The sequence below is a fragment of the Urocitellus parryii genome, chromosome 12, assembly GCF_045843805.1.
Source record: "Urocitellus parryii isolate mUroPar1 chromosome 12, mUroPar1.hap1, whole genome shotgun sequence".
Taxonomy (NCBI): domain Eukaryota; kingdom Metazoa; phylum Chordata; class Mammalia; order Rodentia; family Sciuridae; genus Urocitellus; species Urocitellus parryii.
This window is the reverse complement of record NC_135542.1, coordinates 6554888-6570243: the sequence shown is the minus strand read 5'-3', so window position 1 is coordinate 6570243 and position 15356 is coordinate 6554888. Positions and strand designations below refer to the sequence as shown.

At 41.9% G+C, this 15356-nt stretch overlaps 1 protein-coding gene across 1 annotated transcript in view; it reads right to left on the bottom strand.

Moving 5' to 3' along the window:
* Positions 1-9137: 9137 nt before the first annotated feature.
* Positions 9138-15356, bottom strand: part of Il18rap (interleukin 18 receptor accessory protein) — a 28220-nt gene continuing 22001 nt past the window's right edge. The window contains exons 8-10 of the mRNA XM_026408627.2: positions 12961-13098; positions 10083-10256; positions 9138-9460 (exon numbers count right to left, since the gene is read on the bottom strand). Of these exons, the coding sequence (XP_026264412.2) occupies positions 9138-9460; positions 10083-10256; positions 12961-13098 (635 nt within the window). The remainder of the gene's footprint in view (positions 9461-10082; positions 10257-12960; positions 13099-15356) is intronic.

Sequence of the window (15356 nt, the reverse complement as noted above, 5' to 3'; positions counted from 1 at the left end):
GAAGAAAAACACAGTTGTTTCCTGTGGATATGTAAGGTCTGCCTGTTCAGTAACCCAATTATGAAAAAAAAAAAATCCAAGGCATGAAGCAAACCAGGGTAGAAAGGTAAAAATAGCCTGTGGGTTATATGTAACTTCCCAGATTCTGGCCAGAGATTTCCCTCAGAGTGATTAGCTTTAAAGGGCACAGGACACAGACAATTATGGGGGAGGAGGGATCAAATGTTAAATGGGGCTTTTCTCGTTGACTCTGACTTTTGACGGAGCACACAGACTTAAGGACTGAGAGTGACAATTGCCCCCTTTTTCTTCCAACAGAGGTGATCGACAAAACCCCTGAGAGAAAATATGCTCTTGCTAAGTGCAGCTGAACTGGTCCAGGAATCACGACCCTTGGTGACCTTCATGACAGACACTTCATCCCTACCTGTGAGAGAGCACCAGGGGGTCAATGCACAGAGGTGAGGCTGGTCTCCCCTCTGGGAAGTCGGGTCACCCCATGGCTGAGAGTTGGCAGGAAGTTCACGGCCTCCATGGGATCGGTATATGAAAGAGTAAAAAGATCCCAGAGACTCTGAAATTTCTCCTTCCAGGTTCAAAGATCAGATTGATATCTGAGCCTCTGCAGGACGTCACAGATGTTGGGAGATCGATGGGGAAGTGAGGAGAGAGGGGGACGCAGCAATGGAAGGGCAGACATCTGCTTGCCCACAAGCCAGGGGAGCACCGTGCAAAATAGCCAGCTTGGAGCCATGTCGAAAGAATTCACCCCAGAGAGCTTCCCTGTGTGGGCAAGAGATGAGGCAGAGTCAGAAGATGCACACTGCATCCGTGTGCCAGGAGGGGTGGCAGCCCTGATCGGCTGGGGAAAGGGAGACTTTAAAATCTTAGTTTTTAATTAACATTCAATAAAATTAACTCCTTAGGTTCACAGTTGGATGACTTTCACGTGGGTGTAGACTCCCATCACCGTCAGGACAATCCGACTACCTACTCTCTTTGGTCTGTGTTCGGGTCACACCCTCTTGTACCCCTCAATGTCCGATCTGCTCTCAATGGCTGTTTTTACCTTTCTCAGCATGCCATATAAACAGAAAAATGTCACCTTCTGAGATGAACTTTTTTTCACATAGCATAATGCCTTGAGATTCATCCCCCTGTTGCATGTCTTCTTCACTGCCGATCGATATCCCATTGTTTGTCATACTCACCATTCGGTACCTGTTCAGAGTACATGATTGTGCTTTTGAGCCATTCATCCATCACAGTGACCACAGCATTAGATTCTTGAATGGAAGGATCTGGCAGAGCCCTGCAGGAGGATCTTCCTGGTTCCAGCTAGGAGTCATTTTTTTTCTGGCTCATTCTTCAGCGTTCTGCATGTGTGAGAACCTCTTTTGGAGTTCTGTCTTGGATATGCACTCAAAGGAAGTGACCTCATGGTCCTGGTTTGGGCCAGGTGACCACCTCCCTACATCTTCCTGACATGGGCCTGTGTACCACCACAAGTCCCATACTCACATAACAAACCAAATACCCCCATGTCTCCCCCATATCCACTGAGTCCACCTGCCCCCAAAGCTCTGTTGCCCACAGCTCATTCACTGCCATGCCCTGACTCAGACTGCACATCCTCCCACCCACCATGGTTTGCCATCTCCCCATTGGTTTGCTTCTAGGGGTCCCAGCAACCACAGATCAGCTCTGGCGCAGGCAGCCAAAAGAACTTCTTTGCCAATGAGTGGGCAAAATGACCTTCCCTAACAATGTCCCAAACTCAGCCTTGGTGAGGACACCCTTTCCAATTCTGTCCTTCTGTTCTCCCTCAGCCTCAGCCCCAAGGTACTCTCTGGAGTCCTATTTGCAGCTTTATAATTAATCTCTTATATCCAAATGAGTATTTCTTTATATTAAATATGTATGAATTCTGTCTTCTGATTGGATACAAACTGAGACACATGGGTTGAAGGTCACTCAGTTGTTTCCAGGTATTGATGATCATCAATAGAACCACCATCAACATGTCTATATTGGTTTTGTATGAATATTCATGTTTCATTTCTCTGGGGTGAGTACTAAGGAGTGGAATTTTGTGGACACCTAGTAAGTAGGTAAAGACTTGCTAACCTGTGCCCACCCCATTTCGCATTTCCACCAGCAGGGTGTGGGAGGTCCATTTGCTCCACATCTTCACTTGCATTTGATTTTGTAAGTTTGATTTCTTCTTCTCCCCACCCACTGCCATTCTACCTTTGGCCATTTCATTTGATATGAAGGGTTTCTTTGTTATTGTATTTTGGGTTTTTTTTTTTTTTTCATAATAAGGATTGGACCCAAGGGCACTTAGTCACTTAGCCACATCCCCAGCCCTTTAGAGACAGGGTCTTGCTAGGTTGCTTAGGACCTCACTAAGTTGCTAAGGCTGGCTTTGAACTTGTGATCCTCCTGCCTCAGCCTCCCGAGCTTCTGGGATTACAGGCGTACACCACCGTGCCTGGCTGGTAAAGAGATTTTGTCATGGTGGCTTTAATTTCCATTTTCCTAATGGATCGATATATTCCTCTTCAATGGAATATCTTTTTGACATTTCGCTGTTTTTGAGGGTAGTTTGTTTACTATTATCAAATTTAGAGATCTTTATAACTGAATACAAGTTATTTTTTTATTATCTTCCAAGCATTTTTTTTATTATCAATTTAATTTTTTTGTAGTTGTAAAAGGACATCATGACTTTATTTTGCTTATTTTTATGTGGTGCTGAGGATCGATCCCAGTGCCTCACAAGTGCAAGGTAAGCATTTTGCCACTGAGCTACAGCCCCAGCCCTTAATTATCAATTTAAAGCTCATTTTTAATCCTTCTTTTAACATGGTTTTCCTCATAACAACAGCTACTTTTTTGAAATATAATTTATCACTTTTTTCTCTTATGGATCATGCTTTTGGTATCAAATCTAAAAACTCTTTGCCTAATTCCAGATTATGTATTCTTCGAAAACTTTTATAGATTAACATTTCACATTGAGATTTGTAGTCCAATCCTGAGTACATTTTTTTGTGTAAAGCATGAGGTTCCTCTTATTGTATGTATATGCCCAATGGATTCAACACTACTTTTTTAAAAATTCTAACTTTTATTAAATTGTCATTGATCTTTGTCAAAAATCAGCAGGTTATATTTATGGAGAATATTTTGAACTGTCTATTCAGTTCCATTGACTTCCTTTTCCCAATACTGTATTATCTTGACTTCTTTAACTTTATAATGAGTCAAAAATTTGAGGAGTGTGACTTTTCCAACTTTATTTTCTTTTCCAAGTTGCTTTGATAATTCTAGTATCTTTTTATTTCCACATAAAGTTTTGAATAGGTTTGCCTATATCTACAAAATGTCCTGCTGAGATGTGTCTTTGAATTTTGTTAAGAGAAGGCTATACATCTCCATCTATTTAATTTTTCTTTATAAGCATTTTGTAGTTTTTCAGCATAAAGAACATTTACAAGTTTTGTTAATTTTTACCTAAGTGTTTCTTCCTTCTTTCCTTCCTTCCTTTTTTTTGTTGAGCTATTGTAAGTGGTAATACTTTTTGACTCTTAGTTATCAATTGTTTGTCACCAGAGACTGAAATATATTTGATTTTTACATGTTAAGTTTTTACTCTGAAAACATACTAAACTCATCAGTTTTAGGAATTTGGGGAGGAGTAATCTTGGATTTTCTACATAGAAAATCAGGTTTCAGGAATAAGGACAATCTTATTTCTTTCTTTCCAAACTGCATGCATTTTATTTATTTTTTCTTGTCTTATTGCATTGATGAAGACTTTCAATACAAAGTTGCATATGATTCTGAGAGTGAATATTCTTGCCTTGTTCTCATTATTGTAAAGTATATCGTCTTTCACCAGTAAGCTGTAGTATTTGCTTCTGTTTGTTTTTAGAGCAATTTATCATAATGAGAAAGTTATCTTCTATGTTTAGTTTGCTGAACAGTTTTATAATGAAAGAATGGTAAATTTTATCAAGTGCTATCTTGGAATTACTTTCTATGATCCTATGGTTTTTCTTTCGTGAACTGTTAACATGGAGGATTGTATTGAAAGATTTTTAATTTTAAACCGACATTCAATTCCCAGGATAAACTCCACTTAGTTAGGGCGTATTTTTAGCTGCAGTTTTCTTGAATATTTTTGTCAATGTTCGTGAAGAATTATGATTTGTCGTTCTCTTATACTTTCATTGTTTGGTTTTGGTATTAGAAAAATGAGCTTTGAAAACTTTCTTTCCTTTTCTGTTTTCTGGAAGAAGTTTTATAGAAATTGTGGGGTTTTTTTTTCCTTTTTCTTTCCTTAAATGGTAGAATTAGGCAGTAAACCATTGAGGTCTGGAGATTTCTGTTCGGGAAACTTTAAAGTAGGAATTTCATTTCTGTAATAGTTTTGGCTAATCTAGGTTATCTGTTTCAGCTTGGCTGAGTCTTTATAGCTTGTGGGAATTTTTATAGCTTTGGGGAATTTGTTGATTTCATTTAAACTCTGTCTATACGGTATCTATAGTGGTTTTATCGTGCTTTTAACATGTGTGGCGTCTGAAGTGAGATTGCTTCTTTCACTCCCGATACTGATCCTTTGTGTCCCGTTCCCCACCCCTGCCCCCAGCCAAGATTTTTTTCTTTTCTTTTCTTTTTTAATCTTGGTCAGTCTGGCTAGTGGTTATCATTTTTACTGATCTTTTCAAAAACCATCTTTCTGGTATTGGGAATGTAGCTCAGTGATAGAGTGCTAGCCCGGTGTATATAAGGGTCTGGATTTAACCCTCCGTAATGTAAAAACAAACAAAAAATAGCTTTGGTGCTATTGATTTTCTCTATGGTTTTCTGGTTTCAGTGGAATTAATTTCTACTCTTACCTGTATCATTTCCATTTTTTTTACATTCTATGGTGGAAGTTTAGGTTATCAAGTTTGAGGTATTTTCCTTTTCTAATATAAGCCCATACTTAATAATATACCTTCCCCCTCTAAGCATGTTTTACTTTCAGTCTCATCTGGCAAACTTTGATACATCATATTTTCATCTTTATTTGAAAAGTTTAATTGATTTCTCTTGAGACTTCCTCTTTTATCTGTGGATTGATTTAGAAATGCATTGTTCAGTTTCCTAGTGTTTTAAGATTTTCTTGTCATTTTCTGTTAATAATTTCTAATTTAACTCCTTTATGAATCGAAGACATATTTTGTATAATTTCAAGTTTTTAACTCTTGTTTTGTTTGTTTTACAGTTTAGGAGATGGCCTGTCTTAGCATCTTTTCTATGTGTTCATTAAAAGAAAGTATATTCTGCTGGTGTTGGGTAGAAGAGTTCTGTCATTGTCAAGTTGATCCAGGAAAACACCAATTAAGTGGTGGTGTTCTGCTCTTCCACATACCTGCTGAATTTTTGTTTACTAGTTTAATCAATATTTGAGAGAAGAATGTTGCATGAAGTCCCAGTTATAATTGTGGAATTTCAACCCTGTCAATTTTTATTTCATGTATTTTGAAATACTGTTGTTAGGTGCCTATGGATTTTAAGATCATCAAGTTTTCCTTTTGGAAAACTTGTCTCTTTATAAAAATGTGATATCTAGATATCTTAACAACATATAGTCTCCCATCTTCCCTCCTTCATTTTATAGCTATCTTATATACTACATCTACCTACATTAAATATCCTCCCAGAAAATATTAATGTTTTTTAACTTTCAACAGACCATATCATCTTTTCAATGTTTCCCAACATCAACCTTCGTAGAACCATTTTTATTTTAGCAGACAATTGACCCCGTTGGAAAAGGCCCCTAAACTTCAAGCCTCCTCTGAGTACGGGTCAGTTCAATTCTATTGCCTTTCGGCTCTGTTTGGACCCACCTGCTCTGCACACACCTTTCCATGGCTCATCTGGAGCTCAGGAAGTGGTCAATCCCATAATTCAATTCTGGAGGTTGATGATATTCCATTTAGGGTCACATGCACCTAGGTGCAGCTTGGTGATGAGCTAGGAGATCTTGAACAGCTTTCTGGGTTCACTGTACTGCACTTCTCTGTCTGTAGTCTCCACGGTGCTTTCTCGTGGCGTAGATCTCCCCTCAGCTCTTGGGCCAGAGTGCTGGGGCTTCCTTACCCTGCTTTGGGATGCACAGTCAAATGGCACAGGGATAGAGAGAAAACAAAATTCAATATAGTTTGCCACACCCTCTGGGGACCACAGCACCTTGTACCAAAGTGGGCCGTGGGCCTTTCCCTGCCTGAGAGATGTAGGCTCTTGAGGGCCCGTCTTCCTGTCTTGTATTAGTCCTGTTGCTGCCACCACAGCAGGACCTAGCATCTGGGCAATGAAAGAACAGGGGGGCGGGAGTGATACAAAGGAAGAAAGGCCAGGAAGCCCTGACCAGTCTTCTAGCCAGGCCTAGAGGTCTTCTACAGCTCTCTCTATCATCCTTAACACCCCCTGTGGGCTTCAGACTAAGTTAAGTCCGGAGATAGTAGGTAGAAATAAAACCATAAAACTTTGAATTCTTGTCTTCTTCAGTCTGTTTGCTTCTATCGACTCTTTGGAATCCTCAAATTGTTTTTCCTCTGCATTCTCCTGGGTTTTATGGCTAAAGTGAGAGGATCAGAGTGGCAGGTATTTACTCCATCTTGCCCAAAATGACCACCCGGAAATAATATAAATGTTAAATATCAGTATTCACGGCCAACAGAGACCAGAAAGGCGGTGAAGATCACCTAAGGTGTCACAGAGTCAGTAAGGAGTGACCTCGGCTGTGTTGGAGGTAGGGCCCTCACCCTCCTAACTAGGACACATTTTCAGAGTGAAAGAAAGCACTCTGGACAATTACCCTGGGATAACAGGAACCAGACCTGGGGCCTCTTATTTAGAAGATGTGGTGAGAAAATAATACTCTTTTCTGATTGTATTCCACTGAGTCCAGCTGCTGGATTATAGTCTGTTATGTGTAGAAAATGTATTTTGGATGTTTCCTTTGTTTTGGTTGGTTTGCATATAGGAAATATAAATAACCTTTTGTCCTAAATGCTAATTTTTTTTTTCATCTTCAGTATACTTACTAACCTAGAAAGAGTGCATTGTATAAATATCAGAGTTAGGGATTTTTCTTTTTGTGTAGGTACAAGTCTGAGGCTTTTTCCGTAACGCCGAAGACAGAACTCTGGACCATTGGGAACTTCGTCACAGGGGAATCTTTTCTTTTTCTTACTTTTTTTCATATTTTTTTAAGACATAAATTTGGATGCACCAGCCAAAAAAGAAAGCATTCTAAGTCTGAGGTCTCAGAGAGAGGATGGCACAGCAAGGCCCATGACAATGTGGGTTCCTCCCTGCTGAGACCCCACAATGATCCTTCCCACAAGAGACTTCCTCCAGGCATAATTTATACCCTTTTTCTCCTCTTTAACTTTATCACTGAAATTCCCAACAAGGATGTTGCTTGGTGCCAGAGCCACAGTGGTTTTTATGATGTGGGTGCCTCCGTAAAGAAAGATCAGAAAAACATCTCACACAGGCACCAAGTGGCCAGATGACAAGGTCTTACCCGCTCTGCACTTGGACCCCATTCAGACCAGTGGATGTGACACACTCCATGTGAATCAGTCAGGAGCTGTTTGGCTTAATTATCCAAACGATGAATCATTCCCTCCATCAAGAAAGACAGCACGAGATGGTTTTACGTCTGTATGTGACCAGAACATTATTTTAACTGCAGTTTGAACTCTTGTAAAGAAAACGAACTTGCCTTGTCCATCAGGAAGAAGGACTTGGCCCTCAGCATATCACTTGGTTACCACGAGGTCAGGATATACAGAAGGCTGTGGACCTCAGCAGTAACTCACACTGAAGCTCTGTCTCAGCTCCATTCTCCTGACTTTCACATGGTGTGTCCGCTAATTTCCCAGGCTGGGTGTGACCACGGACTCCTGTCCCTGCCTTTCTAGTTTGCACACAAGTGTTAGTGTACTCCTCGTCTCCTCACTGGGGAGTCATCTTGGCCCAGTTGATCCCTGCTTCCAGTGGCCCAGGGGACTGTCATAAACTTGAAGCTCAGTCTAAGGGTCTCTGGTCAATGAGACACGGAGGAACTCAAGTTAGCACCACTCTGTCCCCAAGCCTGTATCTTGACATAGATTGTGTCAGCCCAAAGGAAGGGACTCCTTCCTCCACAGTCAGTGTGATTTTTTTTTCTTTCTGAAGTTGCAATAGCGATATCTATTCTGTAGTAGTTAAACTTTGAATTTTGAATTTGGGTCTTCTTGGGGGCCAGCGATATGCAGTCTGACCCTCTCCTGAGATGTGGGGAAACAGGAGTGAGTGTAGCTCCCGGGCCAGCCACAAAGTCACCAAGGGAACTGACCAATGTGCCACCGTGTGCTGTCCTACTCAGCTAGGCAGTTCAACAGATTCAGTACACTAAACGCGTGTGTGACTTACGACACACTGAGTCATCCCATTGCAAACCTACATGCACCTGTAGTCCACATGCTCAGGGGGGTCATTTCCCACCAGCTCCCAGCAGAGACGGACTATACCCCTGCCCACCCTGTGTCCCTTTAATCTCTTTATTTTCACTTCCTGTGCTGCAGACTTGATGGGAGAACGTGGAACAGAAAAGGCTTTAGGCAGATATTAAATTACTCATGTCTAATAAATAAATATATTTATTTGATTGCAAATGACATGAATTCATAGGTCCACAGCAGCGAGGACAGTCCCTAGCCACAGAGCAGAAGCAGCGGCATCTGCTGATTCAGCTCACAAGTGTCGGAAAACCTTGTGGGTGTGCGTGACAGATCACTCTCCCCCTGTCCAGTCCAGAGGAGCAACGGCTCTAGACCACAGACTCCGTCTCCCTCCAGTGCCTGTCCAGGTTGCTTGGGGCCGGCCGAAAGACACTCAACTTTCCGTTAGTGAGTCTCCGTTGACCTTCTGCCCACGCACAGCTCTCCTCCCCGAGGCTGGCGAGGAAGGGGTTTCTGGCTGGGTTTGCCATCCCTAGGCTGGAGCTCCTCCCAGTGGTTTCTGTTCTGAGGAATCTTTTCCAGTGAGGGGGGGAGGGGAATCCTCGAGCTCATTCTGAGCTGGTTCTATTTGAATCTTCTGGAGTTTTTAGCAGGCATGTGGTAGCGCATCTGTGTCCAGAATCTGGAAGTGGGACGAACTGATTTGAAGCCTTTCCAAGTGACTGTGGGTAAGACCCTGAGAGCCTTTTTCACAAGCTGAGGTAGAGACTCTGGCTCTTGGAAGGAACGGAACTTAATTAAAATTAGTTTCAGCGTTTGATCATCCAAGGCAAGATTCACCGCTGCTTGGAGTTCAAAGACACTGGGTCCATTGACATAGTTGGGGCTCAAGATAAATATTCCTCTTCTGCTCTTCTTAATAATGCTCACAATGTCTTCTGCATACACTAGAAATAAAGAGTTCAATGATTTGCCATGGATAAAGTTAAACCTTGAGTCACAGTAACCTCACTGATCCATCCAGGGAGCTCCCTACAGGGAAGGGAGACATGGCCCACTCTGGCACTTTTATTACGTCATCTCTATTGGCTTCCCAAAATATACTCTACTCTCTAGTGACTCTCCACTGCATACCTCTCTCCTTGCATTCTGTTTGCCCAAACTGTCACTTCCTCTAGAAACAAAGCTTATGGGCTACCCGGGGTCTTGGGACGTCCCAGGAGATGAGTGAGGCAGGATGCTGGAACATCTCCTGAGGGTAGAGTTCCAGAAATCAGGAGGACCTCCTGTTTGCAATGACAGAGACGACGTCCCAGTAAGGATCCAGGAAAGACACCTTTGTCCTGGGTAGCCTCCCTAGTATCCTTCTGAAAATGGATTCTTTTGATGAGGGAGCATGTCTCTGGAACACGTTCTTCTAGATTGTTACCCAAGATGATCTAGGTCCATGAAACCAGCCAGAAGATATGTCCCAAAGAAAGAATGACAGCAAAAAAAACCCAAAAACTTCAGAGTTGTATTGAAGTGCCCTTTATTCCCAAAGGTGGTTCCCCCTGCCCCCAGACATACCTCCTCCGGGGACCACATCTCTCTCAAGCAAGCACAAAGTGTATCCATATTTGTTTTCCAGAACTTCAGGAAACAGATTCAAGGCCAACTGCTCCTCACTCGGAGCTGAAGAGGCTTCGCTCTCCAAAGAGCTCCATTTGGCATAGGATACGAAAGCATCGAATTCCTTTTTATCTGAGGAAGAGAAACAATGGAAAACATGAGCCGTTGACATTGTTTTACCATCAGGGTACCACAAACAGACGCTTGGAGCAAACGGGAAATCCTTACAAAATGGATTTGAAGAAATACTACTAATCATCAGACCCAGCAGCTGCATCCATTTCAAAATCACACTGTTGAGTGGTAGGGATTGTCCAGCCCCCATTGAATTCTAATTCATGAAGCACTACTGGGCTGGGGGCAGATCAAACAGCTGGGGCCTCCTGTGATTAAATCTCATGCACTCAGGAGGGCCATGAGCTTTCTCTGCCTCTGCACTGTCTCTGTCTCGCTAGGTACACATCAAAGAGAAGTCTGGTTCATCACAGCGTGATAATATCCAGTCAGGTAGACACTGCCAAGACCCAGCCCATTGCTTCCCTAGGAGAAAAAAATAGCCCCTTAGAGAGTTCATGTCACATTAACAGCCATGCACTCCCCCCAAGGACACTTCAGTGACAAACTGCATACACATAAAATTAAAGCTGAAGAACTCCCATCACCTGCCATGTTGCAGCCACCACAGCATCATGGGGCAGAGCATTACTTGTGTGTCTGTGGCGATGGTGGTGTTCACAAACCTGCTGTCTTGCCTGATATGTCAAAGTGCAGCCCATACAGTAATGTACAGTAAGTCACACTCGGTACACAATCATGCCACTGGTTGATGTGTTAATGTACTATACTTTTGTAGTTATTTCAGAGTGCTACTTCTACTTGTAAAAAACTGACGATAAAAAACCATGTCGTGTTACAGGAGCAGCAGACACACAGACCTGCTGTTTGCCTGGTCTCTTGATCACATTATTTTCTCTTGTGCTTGATTAATCTCATGTTGTTTTGTTCACCATGACCCTTGAAATCACAGGCTACGACACACACACACACACACACACACACACACACGCCATGTAACTGACACCTGAGGTGTGTAGTAGGATATATCCTCTACATTTATGTAAGCACACTCTACAATGTTTGTACAGTGACAAAATTGCCTAGGGGTGCATTTGTGAATGTGAATCTGTCGTAAAATGATGCATGACTGTACTTATATTTAAATCTTCATATGCAAAAAGAGGGTGCTATGACTCTCCATAGGCTGATACGTATTGCAGGAGATAACACATCTGATGTGCTTCGTGTCTGGTTTGTGTCCATTCCACTCTCTTCTAAATGGGAAAGTAAACTGATAGAACTTGTCTCAGGATATTTTAGAGGTCTATTCTGCCTCTGTTGACTATGTTATTACAAATGCACATTGATTGCTGATATATACTGAAGAACTAACTGAATGAAGTAGAAAATTCCAAAAGCTAACTCACCCGGCTTTGGAATGGGACACAACTGGTTTATATTCCAGCACTTCACAACTCCTGTCAAGCAGCATTGCTACAAAAATAGTTGGTAGATCAACTTCGTGGTTTGGCGGAATACCTACCTGCTCAATGTGAATCTAAGAGGCCTCAGAAAAGGAAAGGCCAAGAGTCAAGCGAGGGGAATGCCAAAGAGCCAAGGTCCAGGAAGCTAATCTGTCATGCACCTCGTGGTCCGGGTGGGAAGGAGGATGCTCTGAGGCGTAGCTGGCCAGTAGGCGCTACACAGTTTCAAGGTGTCGTGCACCATAATCGCCTCTATTTCTTCTATATCCATGGTGAAACATCAGCACACAAGGATTTTCATATAATATGGAAACTAAATTTCATATTAATAAAATTAGAGAGTGCAGTGTTAGCTGACCCCCTAGATCCTCCACAAATGTTATGTTTTATGAGTACGTTTTGAATATTCGGCCTTAGCTTCTGAGTATTCATTTTGTTGAAAATATCATGTTAGCCAGCAGAGGGCGCTGCATCACTGTGCTTGAAAAACCCGCTCTGCCTCCAGATCTGATTACTTAAAAAGTGGTCTTTGCAAACCAGAAGGAGAAAAAACACGTTGAAAAGTTTCACCGTTGAGTGACTCTTACACACAAGCTCTTGAATCATAAGCCAGGTAAAACTTTAGCAAAACAGTATGAAATTGCCTAAGGAAACAATTAAGCCATTGATTAAATAATTTGCCCCATTCAAAAAGATGATTTTTTAAAAATACATCTCAAAAACACTTTCAGCTTATAGATCTCTACATCTCTAGGTTCAATTTTGGACACAGATTTTATCTTTCCCTGCTTGGCTCATAAGATAATTAACGTAGCTAATACACATAACAGGCATGTATAACGCTCTGCCTGCTAGAAAAAAATTGCTAGCAGGTGCTGAGGTTTCCTATTTGTGAAGGTGTCACTGTAAATGCGTGCTGTGCCTTCACAGGCTCTCCCAGCATCCTTTTTGATGGGTGTGATTGCTGTTCTATTTTATAGATGAAGAAACCGAGGCACAAAGATGTTATTTGCCCCATTGTCTTAGGTTGGTTAGCAGAGAGAGGATTATCAAACCCCACAATAGCATCATCTACGAGACTCCAGGGGCAGCCTTCCCTGGTGTGAGGCCACCAGATCTGGAAGAAGCCACAGAGTGTCCCTCGTGCGCTGTACCGGCTGGCAGGAGGCATCTGGAATTGTTCCCTAAGATAACTCCGAGGGCACAGATCCAATGGGTAGTGGTGGCACTTTTCTAAGGTCTTGGTCCAACTTGTTTCCCAGGGAATGTCAGGTGGCGGGTTGGGGCCAGCTTACCCCTGAGAGTCTCGTCCTTGCTCCGGCAGCTTCGGCACAGCAACACCATTTCAATCCAGTACATGTAGATGAGGGCGCCTGCTGCCAGTGTGCCCACCAGGGTCATGACGGTGCCCAGCAGGATGTACAGGAACACCACTGGGGGGACAGGGGAGCCGTGAGCAGCAGCAGCAGCGCTCCTGGGCCAAGGCCACCCGCAGCCCACACCCAGGGCTTGCCCAGCACCGTTTCCTGCCACTGGAAACAGCATCTCCCCTGAACCTGGGACTCTCGAAAATCACGTCCCGAGGGAGCCATCGACAGTAAACTCTAGAGAGCCCAGGGAATGGGCAGATCCTGATGGGGAGGGCCTGGGAAGCTTCTCACAGCCGTTCAATTCACTCCTTCATTCTCAAACTCCCACACAACTACTGGCATCCTCCTGATTGCACATGGTCAAGGACACTCCCATACTGTCATGTCAACGAAAATCTAAACTTCCTGAGACCAGGCACATCCCCTGTTCCTGACACAGACAATGGATAGAGCACTCTGGAGAGAAGCCATGATTAAACAGCACTCACCACTGGCTAGGAATGAACTTTGTCTTACACGCCTCTGAACTTGCTGGTACTAGTCATCAATTAACTGAATGAATGAAGGACATCAACTACACCTCTGGGCATCTTCTTAAAGAAATTTGAAACTCTTCCTTACCTGGAACTTCTTTTTTTAAAAATTGTTCTTTTAAGATATATATATAATTAAAAAAAAATATATATATATATACACACTGCATGACCAGTGGGATTCTACCTCGTACAACCAGAAGAATGAGAAATTATATTCTACTTATGTATGACGTATCAAAGCACATTCTATTCTAATTATAATTAATTAGAACACATAAAAAATTTTAAAAACCTCAGGAATCATTTCTTAAAAGTTAGTTGCTACATGAAATCTGAACCTATTATCAATTAATTCTTCATCCTCAGTTACATTAAAAAACATTGTTTCATCTTTCACTCTTAATGGGTTTTACACCATGACACTTTGTCACTTGGAAACTATTTCTTCACTGCTATTTGGTTCTTCTAAAACTTGATATATATTTTATTGTAGAATATGTTAAAAGTCACATGTGTGAATATTACTACCAAATTCATCCCCCAAAAATCTTAATTGTATAGCTGTTGAGATCTAAGTGTCAGATATAAATTTTCCAAAATTCCGAGTTTTCAGTTGAAAGCATAATGTGTTATCCTAATGATCACAGTATACCCTATTGTCACAGGAATCTCCACCCCAGGAACCTCTTTTGTTATATATATATGACAAAAAAACCCTACTGTATTAGTATTTTAAGATAATGCAAGAAATTTGAATGATATATCATAAAAGGTATAAATAAAAACTTACCTACATTCCTCAAAGAAAGATACAAGTAACAGCAGCATGTATTTTGACATATCACACAAACATGGAGTATAACTTATTCTAATTAGGATCCCATTCTTGTGGTTGTACATGGTGTGAAGTTACACTGGATGTGTATTGTCTATAATGATAGGAAAGTCACATCTGATTTGTTCCTACCTCCTCCCTTCCCTTCATTCCCCTTTGTCTAATCCAGTGAACTTCTATTCTTCCCCTCCCCACGCTCGCTGGTTGTGGATTAGCATCAACATTTCAGAGAGAACATTCCTCCTTTGGTGTTTGGGGATTGGCTTATTTCACTTAACATGGTAGTCTCCAGTTCCATCCATTTACCAGCAAATGCCATAACTTAATTCTTATTTATGGGTGGATAATATTCCATTGTGTATATACACCACATTTTCTTTATCCGTTCATCTGTTGTAGGACACCTAGGTTGATTCCAAAGTCTGGCTATTGTGAATTGAGGTGTTATAAACATCAATGTGGCTGCATTGCTGTAGTATGCTGATTTAACCTGAAAGGTGTCTTGCACAACAATAATTTTCAGGGAAAAAAAAAAAAGGAAGCCATATCTCTCCCAGATAACAGGAAAATCTGAGAATGGAACCATTTTGCTGCTTCTTGCCTGGAATTTCTACTCTAGCTGCTTACATGGCTACCACCTCTGATACACAAATAACATTCTGAACCCTGAGAAAAATGACTCTTCCCCTTCTCTGTTCTCCTTCCATCAGAACATGAATCCAGGACGTTCTCTGGAAGCCAAGCAAGGCAAGCAGAAAAGGGAATTCGGTCTTAGCACCTTGCCCACCACATAGGGCACACCCGGAATCAATGAGTATTGCAGCTTACTAGTGTCCTGGCTTTGGCCAAGGCTATTAAATGGGTAACACAGCAAAGTGCTTAAAATAGTGTCTGGCATCTAAGAAATGTTCATTAGTATCCTATTATCACTCTTCGATAAGAAAATACCT